The sequence below is a fragment of the Nothobranchius furzeri genome, chromosome 2 (assembly GCF_043380555.1).
Source record: "Nothobranchius furzeri strain GRZ-AD chromosome 2, NfurGRZ-RIMD1, whole genome shotgun sequence".
Lineage (NCBI taxonomy): Eukaryota > Metazoa > Chordata > Actinopteri > Cyprinodontiformes > Nothobranchiidae > Nothobranchius > Nothobranchius furzeri.
In genome coordinates, this window is record NC_091742.1 from 77,143,815 (window position 1) to 77,171,432 (window position 27,618).

General features: G+C 42.6%; 1 protein-coding gene across 2 annotated transcripts in view; it reads right to left on the bottom strand.

Annotated features, from left to right (window-relative positions):
- hdac8 (histone deacetylase 8) overlaps nucleotides 1–27,410 on the bottom strand; it is a 61,629-nt gene extending 34,219 nt beyond the window's left edge. The window contains exons 1-9 of one of the 2 annotated variants that reach the window (XM_070547991.1): nucleotides 27,023–27,410; nucleotides 26,894–26,946; nucleotides 25,090–25,220; nucleotides 24,279–24,420; nucleotides 21,144–21,256; nucleotides 20,995–21,072; nucleotides 20,812–20,920; nucleotides 15,382–15,554; nucleotides 14,535–14,629 (exon numbers count right to left, since the gene is read on the bottom strand). In XM_070547991.1, coding sequence (XP_070404092.1) covers nucleotides 14,535–14,629; nucleotides 15,382–15,554; nucleotides 20,812–20,920; nucleotides 20,995–21,072; nucleotides 21,144–21,256; nucleotides 24,279–24,420; nucleotides 25,090–25,220; nucleotides 26,894–26,946; nucleotides 27,023–27,130 — 1,002 coding nt within the window. In that variant the 5' untranslated portion in view covers nucleotides 27,131–27,410. The remainder of the gene's footprint in view (nucleotides 1–14,534; nucleotides 14,630–15,381; nucleotides 15,555–20,811; nucleotides 20,921–20,994; nucleotides 21,073–21,143; nucleotides 21,257–24,278; nucleotides 24,421–25,089; nucleotides 25,221–26,893; nucleotides 26,947–27,022) is intronic. The other variant, XM_015946371.3, reaches the window with a different exon arrangement.
- Between the last annotated feature and the right edge of the window lie 208 nt (nucleotides 27,411–27,618).

Genomic DNA, 27,618 nt, shown 5'->3' on the forward strand with positions numbered 1-27,618 from the left:
ACTAGTCGACTTCACGGCTCTGTAGTGACTTTTTATGCCTGTCATCGACTAGTCGCTGTCACGTGATAATGACTGACAAGATGCAGTCCTCGGAAATGACAGCAGGTGATGAGCCCCTGCGCGTCGCTGCGCTTCGGGAGGCAGAGGCGACACGCTGTGCCAGAGCGTCGGTACTGACACCGGCGGTAAAACGAACATTTAACCAAACTGTGACCTTTTCCCTCTTGCAATTTTACCTTCCCCTCACCCCCATCCTAATCTTAACCAGCTTGCGCATGCAAAGCTCTGATCGTTGACGCGCTCCAGACATCTGCGTCCTGAGCACCACCAAATCAGGTGTCACCACCTAAAAAACAAATTAAACATGTGATCGTTCATGTCGGCTAATTTCCTTTAATGTTTTCTGTCTGTTATTTGTGCCTGATAAGTTTCGCTGCTGCGGAGCGAGGTGCATCACCTGTTTTGTCCTCCGGTGATGCACCCCCAAGATTCCACTATCTCCGCTCCGCTCCGGCACGAACTCCGCAGCAAAAACGGTCCCGTTGTAGTCGGCCGGCGAGCAGCGGCACTCTGCTGGTTTTGTGGTTGGTAGATCTTTTAGAACTGCAGTTCAAAGGTAACTCATAAGGTGAATATATATGAACCCAGGTAGCAGTTTTTCTTTAGGATTGAGAGGAGATGCAGGAAGATAATAAACAGGCAGGACAGAAAAATAGTCAAATAAAAACAAGTTAGTTTTTGTACCTGGTGGTTGCAACAAACAGACACCATTGAAGGTAATCAGAAGTGAGGAACAGAAAATGAAATAATTATTTTAATGTTTAGAGCAGCAGGAACTCCGAGAGGCTGCAGGCGCATCAGTGAGTTTGCGGCTGCTGTGCAGGGGGAGGGGGGAGAGGACTGAAGCAGAAACTACAGTTGTTAAAAGAAATGTGTTTAACTTTGAAAATGTGGGCGCAATTTTAATTGTCAAAACCTCCAGCGAACCTACGGACCCACCCCCACCCCCCACCCCTTCAGGTGTATGACGTCATCAACGACTAGTCGAAGTCGACTCGATTTTCATTACTTGACTGTCGACTTTAAAAAAAATTAAGTCATGCAACCCCTAACATGAACATTATATTCCTATGGCAAACCTCGATTGCAACACACCCTGGGATCTACTTGCCAAACACTCTTGAACTTCATTAGAATGCAGGAATATGCTATAATTCACATCATGCTAGCATGCCACTGATGTAATCCAGTGTTTCTAAAATACTCCACCACCAAGACTATGCATTAAAATTGACTCCAACACCAATGTGAGGGCAGTAGACAAAGCATTGATCATTCATCAACAAATGTCTCCGTGACTAGCTTATACTAGGTAGCCAGAGAAGACCGAGAGAAGCCCAAGTTAGATCTGATTGTTGTTCACTTTTAGAGCACTAGATAGGATTTCATTAGAAGAAATATTTGAAAGTCTTTAGCAACAAACACGGATGTAGACGCGGTACAACTCAGCCAAAATGCAGTGTGAGGATACTTCTGCTTATTTGGAAACAAAGCTTACTTTGTCTTTGTTTAATAGACCATATTTTTGAGTCAGCCTGAAGGAATTTATGCAGGTGAAGGAATGTTGATCATACTTGTGTGTTTGGTGTGATTGTCCATGGTTAGAAGCAGAAACACCAAAAGAATACCATGTTTTAACTTGTTCAAGTCTGTTTTCTATTAGTTCTGATGAGTTGCTGTGTCTTACTGCTGGTGAAAAGCTTGTCATTGGTCCTCACTTTGATGCATAGACAAGCACACACACACACACACACACACACACACACACACACACACACACAAGTATTCCCATGAACCCAATGCTCTGTGACACACAAAAACACACACCGTCTCTTGCCAACTGCTTGTTTGGCTTGGATGGTCATGGAGTAGAGACAGGAAGGAGGCAAGCGAAAGACAAGTGCATACCCTGAAAATATCTTTATGTTTTAGTCAATATTAGTAGCTGGTAAGGAGGAGAAAAGAAACTACTGTTTTTAAGTGAATGTGTGAGAAGCTGAAGACAATATGAGACTGCAACACACGATCCAGTGACGCAGCACATCTACGTCACCTGGACAAGGTCAACAGACAGAAAATACTCGCTGACTGGCTCCGGTGTCTCGGGTAGAGACACCCGGGGAGATGAATAGGAAAAGGTCTCTGGTTATTTACCATGGTCCTTAACATAGACCCTCTGTCCATTACTCACTGCTTCTACAAACTTGTTGAGAATCAAGGACCCAAAACAAGAAAACGCTCTGTGGTAAAGATTAAGTTGACATTTATTCTGCATCTTGCTAAACTTAACATTAAAGAGACTATATGTACTTTTTACCATTAATCTCTACTAATATCCATCAAAATGTTGTTGACAATGAATCAAATGATGTCCAGTTGTTGAAAAATATTGGCAGCTTTGTAACATACAGTGGGGCAAAAAAGTATTTAGTCAGCCACCGATTGTGCAAGTTCTCCCAATTAAAATGATGACAGAGGTCAGTAATTTTCATCATAGGTACACTTCAACTGTGAGAGACAGAATGTGAAAAAAAATCCATGAATTCACATGGCAGGATTTTTAAAGAATTTATTTGTAAATCAGGGTGGAAAATAAGTATTTGGTCAATAACAAAAATTCAACTCAATACTTTGTAACATAACCTTTGTTGGCAATAACAGAGGTCAAACGATTACTATAGGTCTTTACCAGGTTTGCACACACAGTAGCTGGTATTTTGGCCCATTCCTCCTTGCAGATCTTCTCGAGAGCAGTGATGTTTTGGGGCTGTCGCCGAGCAACACGGACTTTCAAATCCCTCCACAGATTTTCTATGGGGTTGAAGTCTGGAGACTGGCTAGGCCACTCCAGGACTTTCAAATGCTTCTTACGGAGCCACTCCTTTGTTGCCCGGGCGGTGTGTTTGAGATCATTGTCGTGTTGGAAGACCTACCACTTTTCATCTTCAAAGCTCTCACTGATGGAAGGAGGTTTTGGCTCAGAATCTCACGATACATGGCCCCATTCATTCTGTCCTTAACACGGATCAGTCGTCTTGTCCCCTTAGCAGAAAAACAGCCCCAAAGCATGATGTTCCCACCCCCATGCTTCACAGTAGGTATGGTGTTCTTGGGATGCAACTCAGTATTCTTCTTCCTCCAAACACGACGAGTTGAGTTTATACCAAAAAGTTCTACTTTGGTTTCATCTGACCACATGACATTCTCCCAATCCTCTGCTGTGTCATCCATGTGCTCTCTGGCAAACTTCAGACGGGCCTGGACATGCACTGGCTTCAGCAGCGGAACATGTCTGGCACTGCAGGATTTGATTCCCTGCCGTTGTAGTGTGTTACTGATGGTGACCTTTGTTACTGTGGTCCCAGCTCTCTGCAGGTCATTTACCAGGTCCCCCCATGTGGTTCTGGGATTCTTGCTCACCGTTCTCATGATCATTTTGACCCCACATGAGATCTTGCGTGGAGCCCCAGATCGAGGGAGATTATCAGTGGTCTTGTATGTCTTCCATTCTCTGATAATTGCTCCCACAGTTGATTTTTTCACACCAAGCTGCTTGCCTATTGTAGATTCACTCTTCCCAGTCTGGTGCAGGTCTACAATTCTTTTCCTGGTGTCCTTCGAAAGCTCTTTGGTCTTAGCCATAGTGGAGTTTGGAGTCTGACTGTTTGAGGCTGTGGACAGGTGTCTTTAATACAGATAAGTAGTTCAAACAGGTGCCATTAATACAGGTAACGAGTGGAGGACAGAAAAGCTTCTTAAAGAAGACTTTACAGGTCTGTGAGAGCCAGAGATTTTCCTTGTTTGAAGTGACCAAATACTTATTTTCCACCCTGATTTACAAATAAATTCTTCAAAAATCCTGCCATTGGAATTCATGGATTTTTTTTCACATTCTGTCTCTCACAGTTGAAATGTACCTATGATGAAAATTACTGACCTCTGTCATCATTTTAAGTGGGAAAACTTGCACAATCGGTGGCTGACTAAATACTTTTTTGCCCCACTGTATAGCCATAAAAACTGGGTCTAAAATACATGGGAGCGGGTCTAAGTCTCTGGGCGACACCATATTAGAAGCCATGTTTCTTTCTACGGGAGCCCGTGAGGACAAAATGCATTTACTGATTTGTAACAAACAGTTACAAAACTTTCATCATTCATTAAAGTTGATTTACACACTCACCTCTTCACTTGTTGCCAGTGACGAAAGAGAGTCTGATTTAGTTGGAGGTTGCATTCCCAGGGATTTTTGAGCCTAACGGCCATCCATTGGTCAGGTCTTACTCTAACACAAAAATACTGCTTGCTTGCAATGATTTAGGTATGTAGTTCCCCCATTACCAGGAAAAATACACACGGTCACTTTAAATTCAGATTTAACACTAAGATTTTTTATAAACATTCTGTTTATGAATTATCTGGAGAACAGTAAGTGCCACTACTTGAACTTCAGCATGAACAGTTGTAACAAAAATGGGATGAATCCCATTGAACTCTCCATAATATAACCTAGAATGGACACCACTGATGTAAAACGAGTCAATCTCCAGTCCTTGGGGCCACACAAACACAAACAACCAACAACGTTTATCCGAAGGCCAATTAAGGATCACTGCTAAACCTACTGGGCATGTTTTTGGTTTATAGGAGGAAACTGAAATACCATTAGAAAACCCACACATGCAAGGGGAAAACAAGGAAACTCCACACCACATAACCCAAAAAAATGTTAAACATATGACCATCTTACTGCAAAGCAATCACGTTAAGTTTACCAGCGTGGAGAGAAAACCCTTTAAATGTCAGGAATTTTCAACAGGTGTTTTACACAATCATGGAGGATGCGTATGCTCATTTTGTTTACATCAGGTCATGCTGCCTTAAAAAATCTTTGTATTAAACCAATAAAAACATTATTCTCTAGCTTTATCTTTAGTGTCTAACTTAAGTCTGAGGAATGTGGAGGCGTAAACATTCACTACCTGACTGACAGAAAAATCTGATTTAACATATAATAAGATGTTTTTGAGCCTGAAAGGAGCCTAATGAAGTTTTTTGTGTAGGCTGCCATCACCGCCTCAGCTCCTGCTAAATTACAAAGAAGTAACAAAGGCCCAAACAATACCTCTGATGGCTCTGCTTGATTAGGGGTGTTAGCACTGTAAGTTGTTCATGGGTAAAATTGGTACCATTCATACAAATCAAAAGAAAAACCCAACCCCAAACAATGTAATTTATAATACGAACATGACAACATTTACAAATGACAGAGATGACACCGAATGCGCGGTGAGATTAGGTATTGATTAGTAAATGACACAAGTGTTTGACAAAAGAATGGAGAAGACAAAGGAAACAACTTCCACTGATAAGATGGTGAAGACTATTCTTTATTTCCTGCACAACTGGAATTTACTTTTGTTTGTTTAGGTTTTGAAACCTGCAGCAGAATTCATCATCCGTGTCTATCCATTCTAGTTCGGTGACAGGCACATAGATACAAGCGTGTGTGAAATTTATGTATGAGCGCCACAAACACGCCTCTGAGAAAAGTCAGCATATGCGCTACGGCTCACGGGCCCATCTGTGGACAGCAGTGCTGTGTGTGTTTATTTTTACAGCGACCAGCAGGATCTCCAGCTACGAGGGATGCCGAGCCACGCAGCAGAGAGGAAAATGTCTCAGAAAAACAAATGGACTGCATCTGCTATCGAGCGACCATCTAATAAATGTTTTTCAAGAGGGAGAAAACATCTCTGAGCTTAAATCATGGTCACACAGCACACGTACACTTTGCTCTCCCCACATCTGGACTCAACTCACCCCTCCCTTTCCTTTTCATCCATTCATTCTCTTTAAATTCAGCTGACAGATTGCCTTTAAAGGCAAAAATATCCCTTTTGTGCTTCTGAAAACGTCTATCAATGTTTCAGTGTTTCTTTTCATTTGTAATAGAAATAGATCTTCCAAATGTGGACAGCAGACAGCACAATGCATCCAACAGAACCATGAAAACATGATGAAATCTATTAAAAATACATTAAATGTTGAAAACGCATAGCAAAACATTAATCTTATCACTACAGATGGGAGTTTATCATGTGTGAAGGTGCAAGGTTTGCTTCTACTTCCCCAACTGACCCTTGGTTGTAACTAAAATAAGTCAAGGGCTAAATAAAAACAAATCAAATCTTAAGTACTATAAATGTGAGGCCAGCGAGCTCAAGAGGGCATTTTTTAATGAGAAAAATTCAAGTGATCTCATTGTGTTGCATGAACTTGAAAAACCAACGACCATTAAAAACAAACTGGGGAAATAATATCCCAAAAGGGATAGGCTACAGGAAACCGAAGCTTTCAGATCACGTTCAGTCCAATCCCAGTGTTCACTAACCATAACAGCACAAAAAATGTAACAGTAATGTAATACTTATCTGCTTTATTATTTCTCATTTTCTAGACACGCAAATTCCTCTCAGTCTGTTCTACACACACACACACACACACACACACACACACACACGCACGCACACACTCACACACACACACACACACACACACACACACACACACACACACACACACACACACACACACACACACACACACACACACACACACACAAATAGACGGTATTGCCTGGAGATATTTCCTGTGATTGAAGCACACACTCTAGGAGCCAGTGTTTCCCTGACGGCAGCGAGGGGCTGGACAGGAAGCGGTTGCAGACAGGAAACAAGGAAGTAGGAAGTAAAGAGGCAGGACGCTTCCCTGCTGCCAATCTGGGACCAGAGATGTCCTCCCTTCCTGTGTGGCTCTGAGACAGACTCACATTTGTACTTACTTCTGTTGCTCTCACCAGAAGTAAGGGGGATTTGAGCCAACTATCTGGGCAACTCCAGGTATATCAAGCTGTTTTATTAGTTTGTGTAATGTACCACTGATAGAGAGACAGAGGAGGTTACGCATCAAAACATCAGCGGTTTTGTGCAAGGAAAACTGGCCTCTCCACCGCATCATCTTTTAATGCAAGTCTACAACCAGTCGACTTCTTTCTGCATCAGTATTATGTGTAGGTTGACTAAAGCCCAGTTTAAATGGCAACTTCATGATGTTATTCCAAAACATGAGAACACAGACATGTCGACAAAATATCACAGAACAGCTTGGTAGTGTCCTGCCACAAGCCAAAAGTACACACCACACACAAACTGATTTCACACATGGACATTCTCAAAATCACATGTGACGTCAGGGTAAACAAGCATGGCAGATGAGGATAACCCCTACTGCACACTGGAAGCAAAAGTGGAGTGGAACAGCAGCAGAACGGTTTACTCGCAACGATCACCGCACTGAAGTGCACACCGGGAGAGTCTCAGCAGTGATGCGGCTTCTCTGCCGTGCTCCTTGCTCGCTTCGCTAGATCACAAAATCCCTCGAGACTTCCACCGACCTTCTCACAAGATCACACAATCTCTCGAGACTTCAAAGTTTACGGTTTGTTTTTGCAATCCGCCATTAAACCAAAAAGAAAGAAATCACGTAACAAACCAGCCGTGACGCGGCAATTTTCAGAAGTGGCCCAGAAGCGGCACGCCGAAGGTAGGATCGGGTTCTATTTTTGCCGTGAGCCGCTTCTGGGATGCATCGATTTTCGCATTTGACATAGGGCTAGACAGGAAGTCATACACTGTTTCAGTGTAAAATCACCAGTAAATTTCAAAATAAAAGTAATGAAGCGATGCAATTTCATATATATGAAGCTTACATGTGACCCAGCATTTACTCACAGCATCGTTTCAGAAGTGCGGCTGTGTGCTTTTCATGTTTTTAATCCTGGCAGTGGTGAGAAACAGCATCATACATGACATAAAACAGCAATATCAAACTGATTTCCTTCTTTTTGGTTTAATGGTGGATTGCATAAACAAACTGCACTCTTTGAAGTCTCGAAGGATCATGTGATCTTGCGAGTCAAGCGAGGAGCACGGCAGAGAAGCCGCTACGCTGCTGAGACTCTCCCAGTGTGCACTTGAGTGCAGTGGTTGCCGCAAGTAAACAGTTCTGAGCTGCTTTTGCTTCCAGTGTGCCGTAGGCGTAACCCTCGCTCTGTGCAGTGTATTCTGTTACCTTGCTTTCTGATTGACTACACATCACATTCAGCCAGCAGCATGCTGGTTTGTCCTCAGAATTGGGGCAAGACAATCCAAAGTGTTGAACATCACAGACTTTTGATCAGAGCATTCCTAAAGTGCTTCCAAGCCAACCAAAGCACTCTTACCACAGTACATATGGAAGGAATACGGTATAACTATTTTTAGTCAGCTGTCATGCTGTTTTTAAATGTGCTTTATAAATAAACACGGTATGGTATGGTGTGGTGTGGTGTGGTATGTTGTGGTATGGTATGGTGTGGTGTGGTGTGGTGTGGTGTGGTATGTTGTGGTGTGGTGTGGTGTGGTATGTTGTGGTATGGTATGGTGTGGTGTGGTGTGGTATGGTGTGTTGTGGTATGGTGTGGTGTGGTATGTTGTGGTATGGTATGGTGTGGTGTGGTGTGGTATGGTGTGGTGTGGTGTGGTATGTTGTGGTATGGTATGGTGTGGTGTGGTATTGTGTGGTGTAGTGTGGTGTGGTGTGTTGTGGTATGGTATGGTGTGGTGTGGTATGGTGTGGTGTGTTGTGGTATGGTGTGGTGTGTTGTGGTATGGTATGGTGTGGTGTGGTGTGGTGTGGTGTAGTGTGTTGTGGTATGGTATGGTGTGGTGTGGTGTGGTGTAGTGTGGTGTGGTGTGTTGTGGTATGGTATGGTGTGGTATGGTATGGTGTGGTATGGTGTGTTGTGGGAGGCCCGCTGGAGTTTTTGACAATTAAAATTGCGCCCACATTTTCAAAGTTAAACACATCTCTTTTAACAGCGGTAGTTTTTGCATCTATGCTGCTCCACTTCAGCTCTCTCCCCCCTCCCCATGCGCAGTGCACCTGCAGCCTCTCAGAGTTCCTGCTGCTCTAAACATTAAAATAATTATTTCATTTTCTGTTTCTCACTCCTGGTTACCTTCAGTGGTGTCTGTTTGTTGCAACCACCAGGTACAAAAACTAACTTGTTTTTATTTGACTATTTTTCTGTCCTGCCTGTTTATTATCTTCCTGCATCTCCTCTCAATCCTAAAGAAAAACTGCTACCTGGGTTCATATATATTGCCCTCAGGAGTTACCTTTGAACTGCAGTTCTAAAAGATCTACCGACTGCAAAAACAGCGGAGTGTGCGCTGCTCGCCGACCGCATCAGTGAGGTGAAGTTATTGGAGGACAAAAAAGGTGATGTGCCCCGCTCCACAGCAGCGAAATGCATCAGGCACAAATAAAAGACAGAAAACATCAAAGGAAATGAGCCAACATGAACGACCGCGTGTTAAATTTGTTTTTGAGGTGGCGACAACTAATTTGATGTTACTGTGGCCATGCTCAGGACGCAGATGTCTGGAGCGCATCAACGATCAGAGCTTTGCATGTGCACGCTGGTTAAGATTAGGATGGGGGAGAGGGGAAGGTTAAATTGCAAGAGGGTAAACGTCACAATTTGGTTAAATGTCCATTTTAGTACAGACGCTCTGGCACAGCGCGTTGCCTCCCAATGCACAGGAGCTCGTCACCTGCTGTCTTGTCCAAGGACTGCATCTTGTTGCTCATTATCACGTGACAGCAACTAGTCGTTGAAAGGCATAAAAAGTCACTACAGAGCAGTGAAGTTGACTAGTCGACTAGTTCATACAACCCCTAGTATGGTATGGTATGGTATGGTTTGGTATGGTGTGGTGTGATATGTTGTGGTATGGTATGGTATGGTATGATATGGTATGGTGTGGTGTGGTATGTTGTGGTATGGTATGGTGTGGTATGTTGTGGTATGGTATGGTGTGATGTGGTGTGGTATGGTGTGGTGTGGTGTGGTGTGGTATGGTATGGTGTGGTGTGGTATGGTGTGGTATGGTGTGGTGTGGTATGGTGTGGTATGTTGTGGTATGGTATTGTATGGAATGGTATGGTGTGGTGTGGTGTGGGGTGGTATGGTGTGGTGTGGTATGGTATGGTAGGGTGTGGTGTGGTATGGTGTGGTGTGATATGGTATGGTATGGTGTGGTGTGGTATGGTGTGGTATGTTGTGGTATGGTATGGTGTGGTGTGGTATGGTATGGTGTGGTGTGATGTGGTATGGTATGGTATGGTGTGGTGTGGTGTGACATGGTATGGTGTGGTGTGGTATGTTGTGGTATGGTATGGTGTGGTGTGGTATGGTATGGTAGGGTGTGGTATGGTGTGGTGTGGTATGTTGTGGTATGGTATGGTGTGGTATGGTATGGTAGGGTGTGGTGTGGTATGGTGTGGTATGTTGTGGTATGGTATGGTATGGTATGGTATGGTATGGTATGGTGTGGTGTGGTATGGTATGGTAGGGTGTGGTGTGGTATGGTGTGGTGTGGTATGGTGTGGTATGTTGTGGTATGGTATGTTGTAGTATGGTATGGTGTGGTATGGTATGGTGTGGTATGTTGTGGTATGGTATGGTATGGTTTAAGAAGTCATCTGTAATCTGGCACGTCTTTATGATTTTTGGGGTAACTGGTATGCCATTTTTGAGGCTCAAGGATGTGATGTAAAGACAACGTGCAGTCTATACAACCTGCTTTATTTTCAAAAGCTGAAGGAAACCCAACCATGTTTCCAAATGAATGGTACAAAAGACATACTTTTTCACATATTTCATGCATAGCATCTTATGTCATTGAATCCCTCTCATCACCTCCTTTGATTTTGTGATGCTGTTACCAGTAACGACTTAAAATACTTTTTAAAACTATTTTTATAAACTGTGTAGCCAATTTTTAGTAGTCTTTTATAAAAACTCCCATCTAAATCTTGCTGTGTTTGGCTATTCTTAGCATATCGTTGACCTCCACCTAACTGATATTATCTGTTGCCAACACACAAAGAAGGGTCAGTCAGGATTGGCCACCGGCTAACAGACAATACAAGCCAGCAGCGTGGGTTAATGACTTCCAACCTGAGGGCTCAAGTCCTGCTTCAGGCTGTGAAGCCTGTTCACTTGTGTTTTTATTAGATATTCCAGTATAATATGTGGAACACAAGCAGAACAATTGTGTAGGTTATCTGCAGTGTAATATTTTGTCTGGTAATCAGTGAATATTACAGCACCGTTATTGACGAGACCATCTTGGTGTGACTGATGTTTGTGTTCTTTGGACTCCTATTTTTAGGTCCTCTATAAAGCATTTGGCCAGAAAATCAAGAAGTAGTGTTTATGATGAGTAAGAATTAAAACTTGAAATATTTAGCCAAACTAATGAACATTTCGGAATGGATTTTAGATATTGCTAAAAAGAAAATCAAATGTCTAGTCTGCTAGAGCATTTTCCAAAGTTTCCTATTTGGCCAACAGCTGTTTCCTCCGAAGTTGGCAGCAATTAATCACAGAATGAAACACACGAAGAGGCTACAAAACAGGCCGGTGCATTATCTGGCAGTAATGAATGTGTGTATTCATGTTGCCTACAGTAGAGCGGAGGGCTCACATGCACACACACATACACACAAGGCTATAAAGGTAGGTTTTGTTTCCCATGTTGCTGGGACTTGAGCTTTGCTTGGTCATCATGAATAATACCCCCTCTTATCAGGCACAGTCGGGGCCACAAATACACACTCACGGCAACACACACATCTCTAAAGCTCTATGTATTACTGCAATGTTCTAACAGTTGCTTCTAAATGACATATAGTATTTTTTGTTTAAAAAAGAAAAGATGTTTCAGAATTTTTGATTTCAAGGGAAAACCAAGAGAGTGTGTGTGTGTTCCATGTGTTCATCATCTATAGCAGCTGTTCCCACTGATAGCTGCTTTGTTTTCTGTGAGTGTTCCTTAATGAGGTCAAAGGCTATTTAGGACCATTGAACGCCGACGAGGGGAAACAAGAGGTACCTTCACCACACTCGGATTACACACACACACACACACATGCACACTGGCCCTCACAGCAATTCATTACATCTGAGATACACAAAGTCAGAAAAAAAAGGTTACTGGAAAGAAGAAAAAAAAGCCATCTTTGTCCGTACGAGGATTCGAGAGACAGATGAATCGACTGATTCTTACATGAGGAACAGCATAGATATCTGAAAATCCAATAAATGTTAAAATAAATGTAAAAATGCTAAATATCAAAATGTGAAAGAGAAGAAGCAGGTAGAAAGGCCCTTACCATCAAGTTTCATCATTTCTTCTATTTTAAAACTCTTTTGTAGCTCAGAAAGATATGTCGTTTTTAACATTTTGATGCATATTTATGTATTTCTCTGTTGATTTATTTCTCTTGTACTGTGCCAAGTTGTGTGATGGTGACAGGAAAGGACAGTTAAGCACCTGGACTGTTTTACTTTGAAGCCATTCTGATGTAATATGTAGAAAATATCACTTCTTCCAAAAATTAGTAAATGTTTTTATGACAAGAAATTGACTTACGGTATATTGTCTTGGGAAGGGGGGATTTATTAAGTAGGGGTAACACAAATTAAAATTTGTAAGTTCAAACAAAGAAGACTGGATTACTTTATTATTTGAAATCTTTTTTTCATAAGAGGAATGCTCTCAGTTCAAACTGTAAAGTGAAGAGTCCCAAGCTTTTTGACTGTAGCGAGCTTCTCCATTAATGTGAGTTGAACTCTACTCATATCTGTCTGAGCGTTCCTTCTCTATGGCCTTCTCAAAGTTTAAGTCCTCCACCACCTCCCTCACCCATGGTGTCCCACAAGGCTTTGTGAAGGGGCCCCTACTCTTCCTCCTCCGTCTGCTTCCTCTTCAGAACATCCTGAGCTCCTTTAAAATAAATCTCTTACCATCTTTATGCAGATGACATCCAACTGTCCTTTGAAGCCCCATGAGATGTCAAAGCTGCAGCTGTTACACACCTGCTTAGACTCTGTTAGAATCTGGTACAGCTGTGGTACTTCAAAATGCCCGTATTTGGTGGATTTGCAGAGAAGTGTACATTAAAACCTTGTGCTAGACAATTTTTAAAATCCTGTTCCCACTGATTTTATGACCATTATGGCCTGCTCCTGCCTCCTAATACATAAGCCAATGATAAATAAAGTTCGTATAAATTGTTTAACTAGTCTGACTATGGCACACCTTTGTTATTTCCATATATAAATAGTTGCAAAATTAAGACCCACCATTTTTTCTTAGTCTGTCGACTCCTGCCCATTGCCACCTCAAAAGCATCCACTTGTGCAACATTTGTATTGGGTCCCACAGGATCCCGGTCCCATTGCAGAGCTCTAGTGTATACCACATGATCTTGGCGCACCATCAACATTTGATCAAAAGGCACAGAGAGTGGCCTCTACATTTGCAGAGAAAAGTATATACACAACGTCACTGTACAAGTTTTTTATTGTTTCCAGCTTTGGTAGTCCCACCCCCACACCTTGGTTTTGTCATCATGGGGGTGGGGGAGAAAGTTGTTCTTAGCAAGCACCAGCTCTGGCCCAGCAAGGAGCTGGTGTTAGGTTAAGTTTTGACTTGGAACCAAAGAACCAGTGTTAAGACAAACTAGCACTGCCAGCTCAGTGGAAAGGTGGTATGGCGAGCTAATCATCTCAGTGACCTAGTGGTGAAGTGTCCGCCCTGAGACTGGGAGATCAGGGGTTCGATTCCTGGTCGGGTCATACCAAAGACTTTGAAAAAATGGGACCCAATGCCTCCCTGCTTGACACTCAGCATTAAGGGGTTGGATTGGGGGGTTAAACCACCAAATAGTTCCCGAGCGCGGCTGTGTCTGCTGCTCACCGCTCCCCCAGGGGATGGGTCAAATGCGGAGAACAAATTTCGCACACACACCTGTGTGTGTGACAACTAATGGGACTTTAACTTTAACTTTACATGTCACATGTGTACCAGACCAACTAACTAGAGTTATCCTCAAGAGCTTTGAGTTTAATTTGAATATGTCCTATTTCTTGTCGCAATTCCTCCATCAGTCCACTTTTACAATCCACATTTGGTTCCGGTTTACGTAAGTTCAAAGGGGCTGAATTTTGCATGTAAAGTTTAAAAAGTTTAAATTGGAGGGAAAAACAATGACTTTTTACATGTTTAAGATAACCCCAAAAGCCTCTCCTTTAAAAACGCCCCCACGCTGACCTTACAGACCAATATGAAGGCATGAGAGGAGGCTGTGTTCAACCCAGCAGACAGAGAGAAATTGTCAGCACTGTTGCCTGTCTGACTCACCTGGAGACAAACCCCTTTATTGAGAAACGGCCTTCTCTGATTAGATGGGTGACTCAGCAGGCTGTTCTCACGAGTGTGTGTGTGCATGTGTGTGATGGTATAATGAATGAGCATTTGTGTTCGTGCGGGAATATGTAAATGTGTGTGTTGCTGTACCTCATGGTCAGGTATCTCAGAGGACAGGGTCCTCCCCAGCACTGCCGCTGTCAGGTACGTCCAACAGCGAGCTGTGTTAGCCAGGTTATAACCTCCTGGTGTAGCAGAGGGAGGCACAAACACACATTAACACAGTTTCTAAGCTTAAACGTCCTCAAAATAAAGTTTATTTGGGGGATTGTTAAACGCTGTCGTAATGATGAGTAAGAGTGACGAGGGTGAAGGGTGCAAAACGTCAGGAGACTGATGTTTAGGAGGAAAACTACTGAAATCTATTTGAAGGCCATCAGAGCTGAGTGAAGAGGGTGTATTTGAGTAAAGTCAAGAGAATGACAAGAAACGAGGGAGAGGAGGACACGGCATGGAGAGAAAGTATGTAGGACAAGGAGGGAGGGAGAGAAAGGAAGAGAGGTCGGATTGTAGTTGAGTAAAATGGCTTCATTGTGTCGTATAATTAGTAGCTATCATCTGGCTGAGGGCTGAGGAGTCTGGAACAGGGCACTGTGTGTGCGCGCGTGTGTGTGTGTGTGTGTGTGTGTGTGTGTGTGTGTGTGTGTGTGTGTGTGTGTGTGTGTTGAAATTCAAAGAAAATTGACACACAAAAAATACGATGAACTACTGACACTCTGTATCTGTGTATAAGCTCATAAACAAAGGCGTAACTAACGCGCGCACACACACACACACACACACACACACACACACACACACACACACACACACACACACACACACACACACACACACACACACACACACACACACACACACATACACACACACGTGTGTCCCGAGAAAACGCTAAACAGCACCGGCCACAATAATAAACACACAATTATGGCGTTACCTCCTCCCAGCAGCAGTGTGGGGAGCTGCCACTGCAGGACATACTGCAGACATCTGCCCACCCCCACGGGGGTCATGTTAAAGGAGCACATGGGATCACCCGCCATGGTGTCGGCACCCAGCTGCATCACCACGGCCTCTGGGTTGAACTGGGCCCGCACCTCCTGCAGAACCCTGCACAACAAGGTGGCACAAAACACACACATGCATCTCAGAGAGGAGCAGGAACATGGGCCAGTCTGGTTGGGTAGAAGTTGACCGATGCGGGTTATTTTATCGGCCGATACCGGAGCACATTTTAGAAGTCAGATGAGTCGATTCAGGCAGTTGGGTTACTTGTTTGTTTTTGGTCTTTAAGTACAAGTTCAACACTTACTTTTCATAGAGAAATGATGAAGTTGTATCCGTTTTGGTCAAATCTTGAAAATATGAACAAGTACATTTTGGTGACGCATGCGGGGAAAAATATTAGCACCCGCCTTTCTGCACTAAGTATGTCAAAAGGGCCAATGAGGTTTGTTTCACCATGAACAGCAAAACCATCTTATATGTTGTACTTAGCTCCTGAAAAGCCTCAGTTCAGAGAAGCATCAGCTCTGATTTAATAAATGAGCTAACAGCTAGGCAAAGTGAGGTCTATATTTAAGTAGATTTCTGCCATCTTTAAATACATTTAGAAAAATGTTCATGCAAGTGAAATTGTGGGGCCATTAACCTACACACAGTATTACATAATTAAGAACAGAAAATAATTTCCGCTGGTATAAGCCGTGCTAATAATGATAGGTCTACAGCAGGGGTGCCCAATCCTGGTCCTGGAGGGCCGGTTTCCAGTAGAGGTGGGAAAAATGATCGATTCTAAGATGCATCGCGATTCAGCCGTGCGTGATTCCGCATCGATGCAGCAACGTGACATAATGAGATTCTCTCCCTATGTCTATGTCGGGGGTCGGCAACCCGCGGCTCTGGAACCGCATGCGACTCTTCCATCCATCTGATGTGGCTCTCTGTGCTTGTAAAATAATGAATGGATATTTAAATAAAAAGCTTTATATTTTACTGCAGTAATTTTACATATACGCCAATTCTAAATGTAAAGATTGTCTGCGTAAACCTGAACAGTTCCAACCCGGTCTTACTGTGAGACCGGGTTGACGTGTCACGCTTGTGCGTAATCATAGGCGCATTCTGAGCTGAAGAGGATGTGAGATTCTGGACTTTTCCTCAGACGGCTCCTGGATGTGTCGCCACATTGGAGACAGGAACAAGCACTATTCAGCCAAAGTTTCATAATCAGGGAACATTTTCTAAGTGACAAGTCTCGCTTCAGTCGGAGGAATCTTCCTGCATACGCTCTGGTTCTGTGACGCGCTCTAAGCCCCTCTCCACAACTTCATCTCACTGTGGACCTTATGTAGTACACGCTGACAGCGAGCTGCGCTGAGCAGTGTCCAGCTCAGATGTTCAGAAGGAAATCTTTTCTTGAGTGATTTAGCTACATCTGCGATGTGCGAAACGAATAAAATGTCAGTTTGTCTGCTTGCGTCGGGGTAATTCTTTCTATTCTTTCTCCGTGAAAAATAAACGGTCAAATACGGGAACTGTCCGGTCAACACAAGCCCTGCTTTTAACTGTTTTGTTTTCCTGTGAAAATTGTTACAAATTTAACCTGATTAACACCAGAGCCAGGCGCACTGCACCGTTATCTCCGTCACTGTAAATGAGGGACAAACAAATTGATCGGATCCTTTTCTGACCTTCCCCACCTACAATGTTTAATTACAACATCAAATGTGACAGAGCCTGGATTTGTATTCTGAACAGTCTAAACATGTTTTAGAAAGAAACGTATGAACCGGCACCTGCTCAGTAAAACCACCAACAGGGTGAAAAATATCAAAATATTGTCGGCAGAGACGGGCTACAACTTCTGGATCCACTTTATATAAATCGTTTTATTGATTATAGTCTTATGAAAGATAACTTTGACGTACACGAGCGACCGGTACTGGCTGCTGTCACCTGTTGTGAGCAGCGCTCTGCTGTCTGAGGGTAGGCCCCGCCCACAACGCCGCAGCTGCTGCAGTGTTTTCTTTACTGTAGGAAACGGGTAATAATGGCTCTTTGATGGGAACAGGTTGCCGACCCCGGTCTATGTCTATGCGAGGACAATAAAGTTTTGAGGCACACCACTAGTATCCAGCAGGTTCTGTGGTTTTTCTGCTCCAACAGACTTGATTCAGTGGTTGAAACACCTGTGCAGCAGCTCATCAGGCTCTGCAGACACCTGTTAATTAGCTGCTGATTGAAATCAGGTGAGTTGAAACAGAGTTCAAACTAAAATATGCACGATAACGGCCCTCCAGGTCCAGGATTGAGCACCCCTGGTCTACAGGGTCTATAGGTAGTTTTCAAAGAGCACCACTCTGAGTAACTCGGACTGGTGCAGTTCAGCTCGACCACATTTTCCCTCTACTTTTCCCCAATTTATAGTCCCTGCTCCGTTGAGGTTTCTGGTGAGGCTGAGTCGAGCCAGCATCATGACTGTGGCGGCTGATTGGCTAGGGGGTGGAGTCACTGGTTGCTCCAGAGTTTTCTGCCTTCTGCTTCACTGCCTGCAGACATTTCCTGGTTCAGAGTCTGACAAAAAGCCATAAAACAGCAGAATGTCCAGCAACACCACATTTTTTTGTAGAAGCCGACCGATATGGGTTTTCATAGGGCTGATGCCGATACCAATTTTTAAAGAATTTTTATTTTTCTTTGTTGCCGATATCTAAAGCCAATTATTATGGCTGATATTGTCACAGTCTGGGTGGTTTCTGCCATCACTCTTTGGTTTTGAGTTTCCTTCTGCAGGTGGGCGTGTCCGGAGGTGGCCAAGCTGCAGACTTTCTGCTCATCAGCCGGCCAGGGAGTATTTAAGCAGCTGAGAGACACCTTCACCTCCCTGGATGATTACTCTACCTGGGTACCTTCTAACAGCCACTTCGCGTATTGGATTCTAGCTCTCAGACCTTTTGAGATTTTGATGTGTTTTTGAATATTGGATTTTAGCATTTTTACCTTCCTGCTCTTGTTCCCAGACAAACCTCCACCCTCATCTCAGACTGGCAGCATTCTGGAACTCCAACCCCGCTCGTCCCTCAGTCTCTCCCTGGCCAGAACCACCTCCGGTAGCCCACCTATGCCCTCCTGGATTTGCACGTCTTCAAGCTCAGCTCCCTCCACGTCTCACTCTCTGGATCTCAGCCTCAGGATAACCCATCGACATAAATATATGGACAATGGGTTTCCATAGACTCCAATAACAAGTTTTTGTGCTAAAATGGGAGGTGGCCACCACCGCCATTTTGACCATGTTACAGGTTCTGTCAAGCCCAGACAATTCCATAAAAGGGAAGAGAGGAGGAGCTGAGGGTGGGGCTGTATGGCTGGGATCAACTGACGACACCCGGTCGAACTAGCTACAAGCTAACATGAAGCTAACCCAAAGCTAATGCGGAGGTGGGAGCTAAGCTAATGGAGGTAGCAACCTAGCTACAACCGGAGTTAACTGTGCACAACACCAGAGCTTCTGAGTCAGAGATACACCGGGCTGACCGCCGGGTAAAACCTGGTGGAACACAGAGGTCTCCCGAGACCTCCACAAGCCGGCAGCTGCACAGCAGACAAGCGCCGCTGCGCAGAGCTGCCGCTGGGGATAACCGGGTGGAAAGGTTTCCATCCCAGAGCTCCACAAGCCGGCAGTCCGCCGCAGCACACAGAAGTCGCGATCAGACAGAGATGGACCGGGCTGCGGGGAGAAACAGCCGGCATTCCGGGTGGAAAACTTCGGTCTCCCGAGAGCTCCACAAGCCGATTGTCGGAACCCAGCTCCACCAACATGTTATATTTCAACCCATTTTCTAAAGTGCAGCATTATGTTAAATGCACTGGGTTTTACCCTACTACATTTAAATTTCATGGTTAAACAGTACATGTTAAAATCTAAGCTCAGCTCGGCAGTGACCTAAAATACATAAATATAATTTTACTTACCGAAAAAAATGAAGTGGAGACTCCTTGGATGCTCTATTAGTGCAATTAATGCCACAGCAAGTCATTTTGTCCAACAATTGCACAAAAAATATCCAAAAAAGAATACACAAACACAGAGACTCAAAATCCCGGAGCAGTTTCCAAGCCAGGCCGAGGCTCTACTGAGGCCTTTCCACGGAGCTAGCTCTGTGGTCACGTGGGTCTGATGCTCATTAATTATACAGAATTTTAGGCTTTTATTACACTTAAACAGAAGAATGAGAAAAAAATTCACCCCCCTCAGAGTTGTCATGAGTGTAAACTAGATCATTTAAACAAAAAACATGTTCTGGTACCAGCCCCCAGCAGATGATGGTGCAACTGCAATTTTTGGTACTTCCGGGTTGGGACCAATTTTAGAGCCGCATTGTGGGGGCTTGGGATAACCCCTTCAACCCAGACTGGACGACTACCCCTTCGAGCGATTCCCTCTCTAAAGACTATCCCTGCACCGGATTCCTGTTTGAAGATCTCAGCTACGCTTATGCTGCTCCCTTGGTTCCCCTTTTAATAAATTATTATTTAAACCATTTACCCAAGTCTCCGTGTTGATTCTGTATGTCGTGGGTTAGATACTTCCACCACAACATGACAGATTTATACACGTTTTAGCAGCACGTTGATTGTGAAAGACAAATGAACTCTCACTGTGTGCAATATAAATTAAATAAGTCAATAAATCTCTTAATATTTATTGAACTTCAAATATAAAATAAACTCATAACATTAAAAAAACGGTGTGTGGGGGTCCTTCAGTCTAAAAGTGGCGGCACTTGGCCACACAGGTGCCTGATTTTACTTTTCTTTTATCTGCTATTAAAAATAATTTCAGCCAATGGCCAATATGGAAAAAATTGAATATATCGGCCCGACATATCATTCCTGTGTAACATACAGGTTACATTACACTGCTTAGTGATGTTTGTCATGAGTAAAGATATAAAAGTAATAAAACCAAATCTTTAAGCAGTTTCATAATTAAATATATAAATTATAAAGCAGAAGGAGCTTCCAAATTATTACATTTCTCACATTTCTGAAATTAAATTATGGACACTGTGTGATTTCCAGTTATTTACTGGCTGAGGACAAATAACTTTAAATTTCATCAAATGAATGAGGTGAAGTTGAGCTCCGTGCCATAAAGTGGTGTAATGATGAGTTATCGATCGCGTTAGGGACCCCAGATGTAGCCTCATGTGTTTAAAGACAAAAAATATTCCTTTAAAATGAGTACAATAATCTGATCAGAAAGTCAGAAAAAAAAAGATTGTTCACCGACTTTTAGACGTTTGAGATTTATTAATGAGCAGATCCGATCGTACTCTCTCTCTCTGGTGTTTGTGTGTACCTGGTAAAAACCTGGCTGTATCTGTCATCACCGATGCCATCCTCTAGCGGGACGTTCACCGCGTACCAGCGGCCTTTCCCCAGCCCGGTGTCACAAAGGTCACCCGTTCCTGAACACACACACTCTGATTTAATTCTATAAAGAATATAATTTAAGGGAAATGAAACATCTGGAGGAACCAACCAGGGAAGAAGCCAGGAGAAAACTTGTGAAGAGAGACCGTCATGACTTTAGATGTGAAGCTGAAAGCTTCTTCTACACCTGTGGGAGGAGAAGTGGGGCTGGTAGCAGGACTTCTCTCCTAAGGTCAGGATCTGCTTTAAAAAACGTACCATCGCCATGATGCAGGTCAACGTCCACGTAAAGAACTCTCTCATATTTTTCTCTCAGCTTCAGGATTCCCAGAACAGCATCGTTCACGTAGCAGAAACCAGAAGCCTCGTCCCTGGGAAAAATATCGAAAGAGAAATATTTCATGGATTTCTCCTTAGATTTGCAATTTATATTTTATTTGTTTTAGTACTTTGCTAATCAAAATCCAACATTTTGGACATGTCTGCTTTAAAACAAGCTCAATCTAAAGGTGACTTTAATCATAAAAACCATGTAAATGGCTTCTAAGACCTCTTAAGCAGACCTCTATCTGCTCTTGAAGGCAAAGTCTGAATGGTCCAAAGTTGATGAGAAAACTGTTTCAAACGTGCGTCATTCCTGAGCCAACGCCATGTTTGTAGTTTCACCTTTGTCACCGTTCTGGAGCCAAGCACACTCCTAAACACAGAGCTCCGGGATTCGCTGGACATAAAACTGTTCGTGCCAATGGTGGACCTGCTGAAGCTACAATGTGGCAAGACTGACCTGTAAAACAATTTTTTTTGTCTTGCAGCTCTTTTTACAATTTGTCTACACTTCTAGGCTAGTATAATACTTGTTCTTTTAGAAATATGATGGGTCACAAAAGTAATGGACCAAGAACATAACCTTGTGGAACCCCAGACACGATTTTAGCACCTGCAGATTTAAAACAATGACCAATATCACGAACACCAGTTAGGACCCAGACCAGTTAACACTTGACTACGTCAGAATTTACATTGAGTTTATCTTGATCTAAAAAGACAAATTTGAGCTTTCATAAATGTTCTACTTTTGTTGTTTAGAATCCTCGGCCCTCATTTAACAAACAGTCGTAGAAACGTTCCTATATTCAATCCCAGGGAAATTTAGAATGTTTGTATGACTGGACAAAATCCTGATTTATGAAACATGGGGTGGCCTCTCGTATGCATGTTCCTCCACAGCCTTCTGATGATAAATCCCCCCGGTTCGTTCCAGGTGCTCGTGTCCTTTCACAATTATTTACATACAGAAACGCACTCAATTAACCACATTTGGTCACGCCACACCCTCAGCTTGTGAGAGGAATCCTTGCGTTCCTCACAAAAAAACCTTCATTGACAGCGAGATCGAGGCACTGGCTGCTGAAGTAGAAGAGAACGAAAGAAGTTACAGAGCTTATAAACGTGTTCGGGACTGAGACGCGGTCCCTGTCAGAAATAAAGTAAAATGGTTCAACAAAAAATTCAATAGGCTAACAGGTTTTCATTTTCAGTTTACATTTAAAGAGCAAGTCACCCCCTACCAGAGTATTACTCCACTCCCACTTCCTGTTTAAAAAATGCAACAAATGCTGTTGCCTAGCAGACCGAGAGGGCGGAGCCGCTAACAAACACACACACACACAGGCTCGCAATGACATTGTGACATCATATGGTACCAGCTAACATGCTAGGGTACCTCTTAGCCAATAGCGATGGCAGATTTAAATTCAACTGCAGTGCAGTTTGTACTTGACAATGGCACAACACTGAGTTTTAGGCAGAAATTTTAACTTTTAACTAAAATGCACTAAAGTGCTAAACTATTGACTACACATGTCTGCAGCACGATTAGACACGCATTTATTTAGTTTATCAGAAAAAAGTTGATTTGGGGGTGACTTGCTCTTTAAGGAGTTGTATGCATGCTCTTTTTGGAGTTAGATTTGTTGTTTGGAAATGTCTGTCGTCTGAGTGCAGCATCCTCTGAGCTTACATTCAGTCTGGTTACCTTGGCAACGTGTGTATGTTCAGGGAGCAGAGGAGGTTCTGGGGGGTTCTCGTAGTTGTCAAAAATTGAATGGACTGGAAACAGATTTGTGCGGTTTGTCTGTCGCTCTACAAAAGGTTCCAAAACACAGCATAGCTCCAGAAAATCCTCCTTCAGGGATCAGATCATGCTCCTCCAATAACACGAGATCAGCCACGCTACAATTCCTGTCGGTCACATGAGTCTTTTAAAGGTTCAGACACCAGTTATGTGACAAAGCTGTTTCTCCGCAGATATAATCATTTATTGGGTAAAAATAATTAGTGGATGGGGAACACGTGTGAATGACTGACCTTCAGCATTGCGGTTCCTTTGTTCTACCACTAGAGGCTGTTCATACGCATGGTCTGAGCTGTTCTTATATTTAGGAACATTTCTACAACAAGTACAAAATAATAAATATCACTGTTACGGCCACCAGCCTGGCCTCTTCAGATGCAGGAGCCAGGATCACCCAGACCCGGTGATCAGCCCGACACCTCCCCTCCTCCTCCTCCTCTCTTCCAGGCTGCTGATGAGCACAGCTGAGCTGAATCCTGCTGATGACCCACACCTGGGATAAAAAGGCTGTGCCTTCAGCAGTCTGGGAGGCAGCAGTGCAGGGGCTCTGCTGCCCTCCAGGCCTCGTTTGGTTTTTAAACCCCTTCATAGTTGATGAGTTTTAACTTCTTAAGTTTTAATTCTGAGTGATCCAAGGGGATCTTTTGTTCTTGTCAGCTTGGTTGACTCAGTTTTAAGGTTAACTCCGCTTTGGTTTTTAGACTTTTATCAACTTCATTGTGTTTTCAAATACCTTCAGTTTCTGTGAAACTTTTAAAGTTTTAACCAGGTGTTTTATATTGTTAAGTTGTCTTTTAACCATTAACCTTTCTGAGAAATGTTTTTGTTTTGCATTATTTTAGTAATGCTGACCATGTGTTTGCACTTGTTTTTAGAACCTTTGACAGTTAAATCCATTTTAAACGTACTATCGTGTTTCGTACATTACCCCCCTCCACATTTTAACACCTCTTGTCGGGGATGTCACAATCACACAAAGTAAGAATCTTTCCAACGCCCAAAACACACACAGATCTGCTCATAAGTACGGTTGATAAATGAGGGTCCTGGTAAACCAGGCATTCACATAGTTTTCTGATTGAAGTCACCGGTACATTTGGCTTGTTCTAAAGCAGCTACTTGTTCACATACTCAGACTTTTGATTTCTTTTTGGCACCATGTTTTTAACTTCTCCAGCAGACACTGAAGGCCTCAAATCAAACATTAATCCAGCAGACTAGACTGGGGTGGTTTACAATGTTGTGTTCAGCCACCCTACTTCTTAGCATGATGCCAGCCTCCAGCCCAGTTAATGGCCACATCACACTTCTGTTCCAGGAGACACTGAGCTGCCGTCACGGTGGCGCCCCCTACTGCTGCTGCGTACTCGAATATTCCCTCCACCACTGGACAGTCATAACCTGGAGGAGGATGCAAAACGCTCAAACATCACCACACTGACTATTGGTCATCGGAACTCAAAACTGTGCATTAAAAGCACAAAGAACACGACAAAAGGAAAGGCTGAGCAACATAAATACGAGTCATACAAGTTGTGTTTGATAAAGAAATGAAAGAGAGAGCAGAGACAGAAATGTCTGAATCCATAAAAATGTTGCGTTCTGTTACATGTCAAGGAAGTTGAGAGGTGCGTGGATGGGAGACAGAAGGGAGAGCCAGAGGAAAGAGTTGAAAAACAAAGAGGAAAGAAAAGAGTAACAACAGGAGTGGAAGATACCTAAAAACAAAAGCTAGGTGAGGATTATTCCTAGGTTTGAAAATGTGCAGCAGATGGATCTTTAGACAGATTATTAATAATAAAACAATTACACAAATTATCTAAACTTTTTAGTCATATAAAGTCAAAACCATTTATTTATGTAGACTTACATGTGATAAATAAATAAATGAGGAAAAAAACTGATGCAAAGAAGATATCCATCCACAATGCTGCACTGCCCTCTGGTGGCCAAAAAACACACATTCTATTCCCCTCTCCTGTATTTTCCTTTTTATTAATAAAAACCAAAGTGTGAACAAAAATAAAGGATAAAGTTTATGAATTTAAAGTTTTAGTTTGCTTTTCCCACCAAGGCCGTAGTCAGCTGACTGAGGGTCGTCGTTGTCTCCATCCTGACTGATTTTGTGCAGATGCTCCAGGTACGAGTCTGTGTGGAACTTGGCCATATCCTCCATGGTGGCCATGTGAGGTTTCACGATGCTGCAAAAGAACAGGCAAAAACTCCAGGGACGGTACAAAAACTTTCACTGTAAGATGCAGATTTTGGGTTATAGTGTTCAATAAAAATAAATAGAAATGAACAAACTATTAAAGCACTTATTGATACCATATAATATGAAACATTAAATTATATTCTGAATCTTTAAAGCAAATATGAAAATCTCTATGTTTTCCATCAGTATGAACATTTCCTCAACAGCTAACCATTATCACTGATACAATTTACCAACTACATAACAAGCCTGGGATTTCTCAAGGGAAGAAAAGCATCCAACAATGTGAGGTATGCATTTGTCTTATTATTACTCTGTAATACAACACCGATCAAGAGCATGTAAAGGTTCAAAAGTACTGTACCGAGAACATGGCCTTGTGGAACCCCAGGCACAATTTTAGCACCTGTAGATTTGGAAAAAGCCACTAACAGCATTTTAAAAATCTGTTTATACTATCAGGATAACCAACTGCACCTGCCAAAGATTATTATATATTTTACAAAAACTATGACTCAAATAACAATCAATTAACGTCTCTGTAAATAACTGTGGTATGAAGAACTGACAGCAATCAGGTAATCCTGGATATGACAATCTAATTTGTACTTTTCATGGTAATCAGTAACTGAATCTAAAAGTTGCATTCCATCAAATGTGAAGTAGGAGCTGTTTTTCGGAGCGTTCGTTTCATATTGCTTGAAATGACTCCTGAAGTACCAATGGCAACCCAAAATTAAGTGAATACTTTTAATTGCCTGTGAAGTATGCTATCCTGTAAAAAACTCACGTGATCATTTTAAACACCTCGTTCTTAATTAGATCATAACCCCTCTGCATACACCCCTCTATGTCCACAAATCGCTTGTTCTGAACTTGGAGTAGCTGAACAGGAAGTGAAGCCAGAGCCAGGCTAGCTATATTAGCTAGCATGCTAAATTGTTAACAGGTTACATAGAGTGGAAGTAGCAAAGGGAGTTTCCAGTATAATAAGTCAAGTCCTACCCACTGGATGTCTTATCCCAGCAGCTTTTCTCTCAGCGACTATCAGTGAGGACAGACTCCGGAGACATCCTGACCAGGAGACACTCGAAGGCTCCACAAATGTTACATAAGTGCGTTGTGGAGTTGCGGTAGAAAAAGTGCAAACAACGGTTGAAAAACTAAGATAACGTAATGGTTTTGTAGTTGTTTGACAGTATTGATTGGGTTTGGCGTTCTCCTGTACTCTGGGGGTGTGGCTCGTGGGGAGGGGCCTGAGGAATAGGGGCTGGACCTTTGAATTGCGTTTTTTTTAAATTGCTTAGACAGCTGTCTCCAGGATCATTTACCCTCAATGGGAATAGGCAAACATTGGTTTTGGACAATCCGAGCTGTATAAGAATCAGAATCGAAATCAGCCCTCAAAACATGATTGGTGCACCTTTAAGCGCCTCGTGATTTTTATCTTGAGAGGCGCTATAGAAATGATATTTTCTTTTCTTCTTTAATCAAGAAAATAAATTTATGATTATTATAAGTTAGGAGATTTGGTTTTAAAAAGGCATAGAAACAAATGTACAGCATTTAAAGCCAACCTATTTTGTAAATCAGGAAGGTAACGATCATCTATTTATTCTGTTTCTGTAAAGTTTTTCAGACTAAAATACCGGAACTCACCTCATATGTTGAAGCAGTCCGTATGCTTCTATCAGAGAGTGGACCATATTCGCCTGGAAATAAAAATACTCATCAACAAAAACTAAACGTAAAAATAAAATCATGTTAAATGTTTCTCATTCAACTCACTCTGTTCGGTACTTTGGATAAACTATCGCAAGTCTGGATGTAGTCCGGACTGTAGACATAAGATACTTTCCGTTTTCTGTCATCTTCGCTGTTTCCTCTGCTACTCATTAGAGTTTAGAAAATTAAAAGTAAAAATGTTTTCGGGACTGGAGCTAAAGCTGTTTTTTAGCGAAGAGATGCTACCAGCTCCCTCTTCCCAAGCGTGGTGTTACACCGTAAAAACTCCCCCGACCGCCGGGTGAAACAACAAATCACCGCAGTTGAAAAGCTAGCAATAAAAACGGAATTTAAAAGAAATACGCGTTTATTTTAGGTAGATGTTATGTGGTTTAGAAATAAGAATGTGTGGGGTATTTAATTTACAGGGAATGAGATAACTCGTCTTTTAATTTCTGTATAAACGTTCCTATGCGCAGAGAGGTGCATTTTGGGATGTTTTGTAGTATGTTCTTTCTTAAAGCAACACTAACGGCTTCCTTTTATCTGGTTCATAAAAAACCTAAATAATTTATTTATTCATCGTTTTCAAATGTAGAAAGGGTTCGTGTTTGCCCGGCAACTTCAATGTCAGATGAGTTGCTTATTTAGCTAAACTA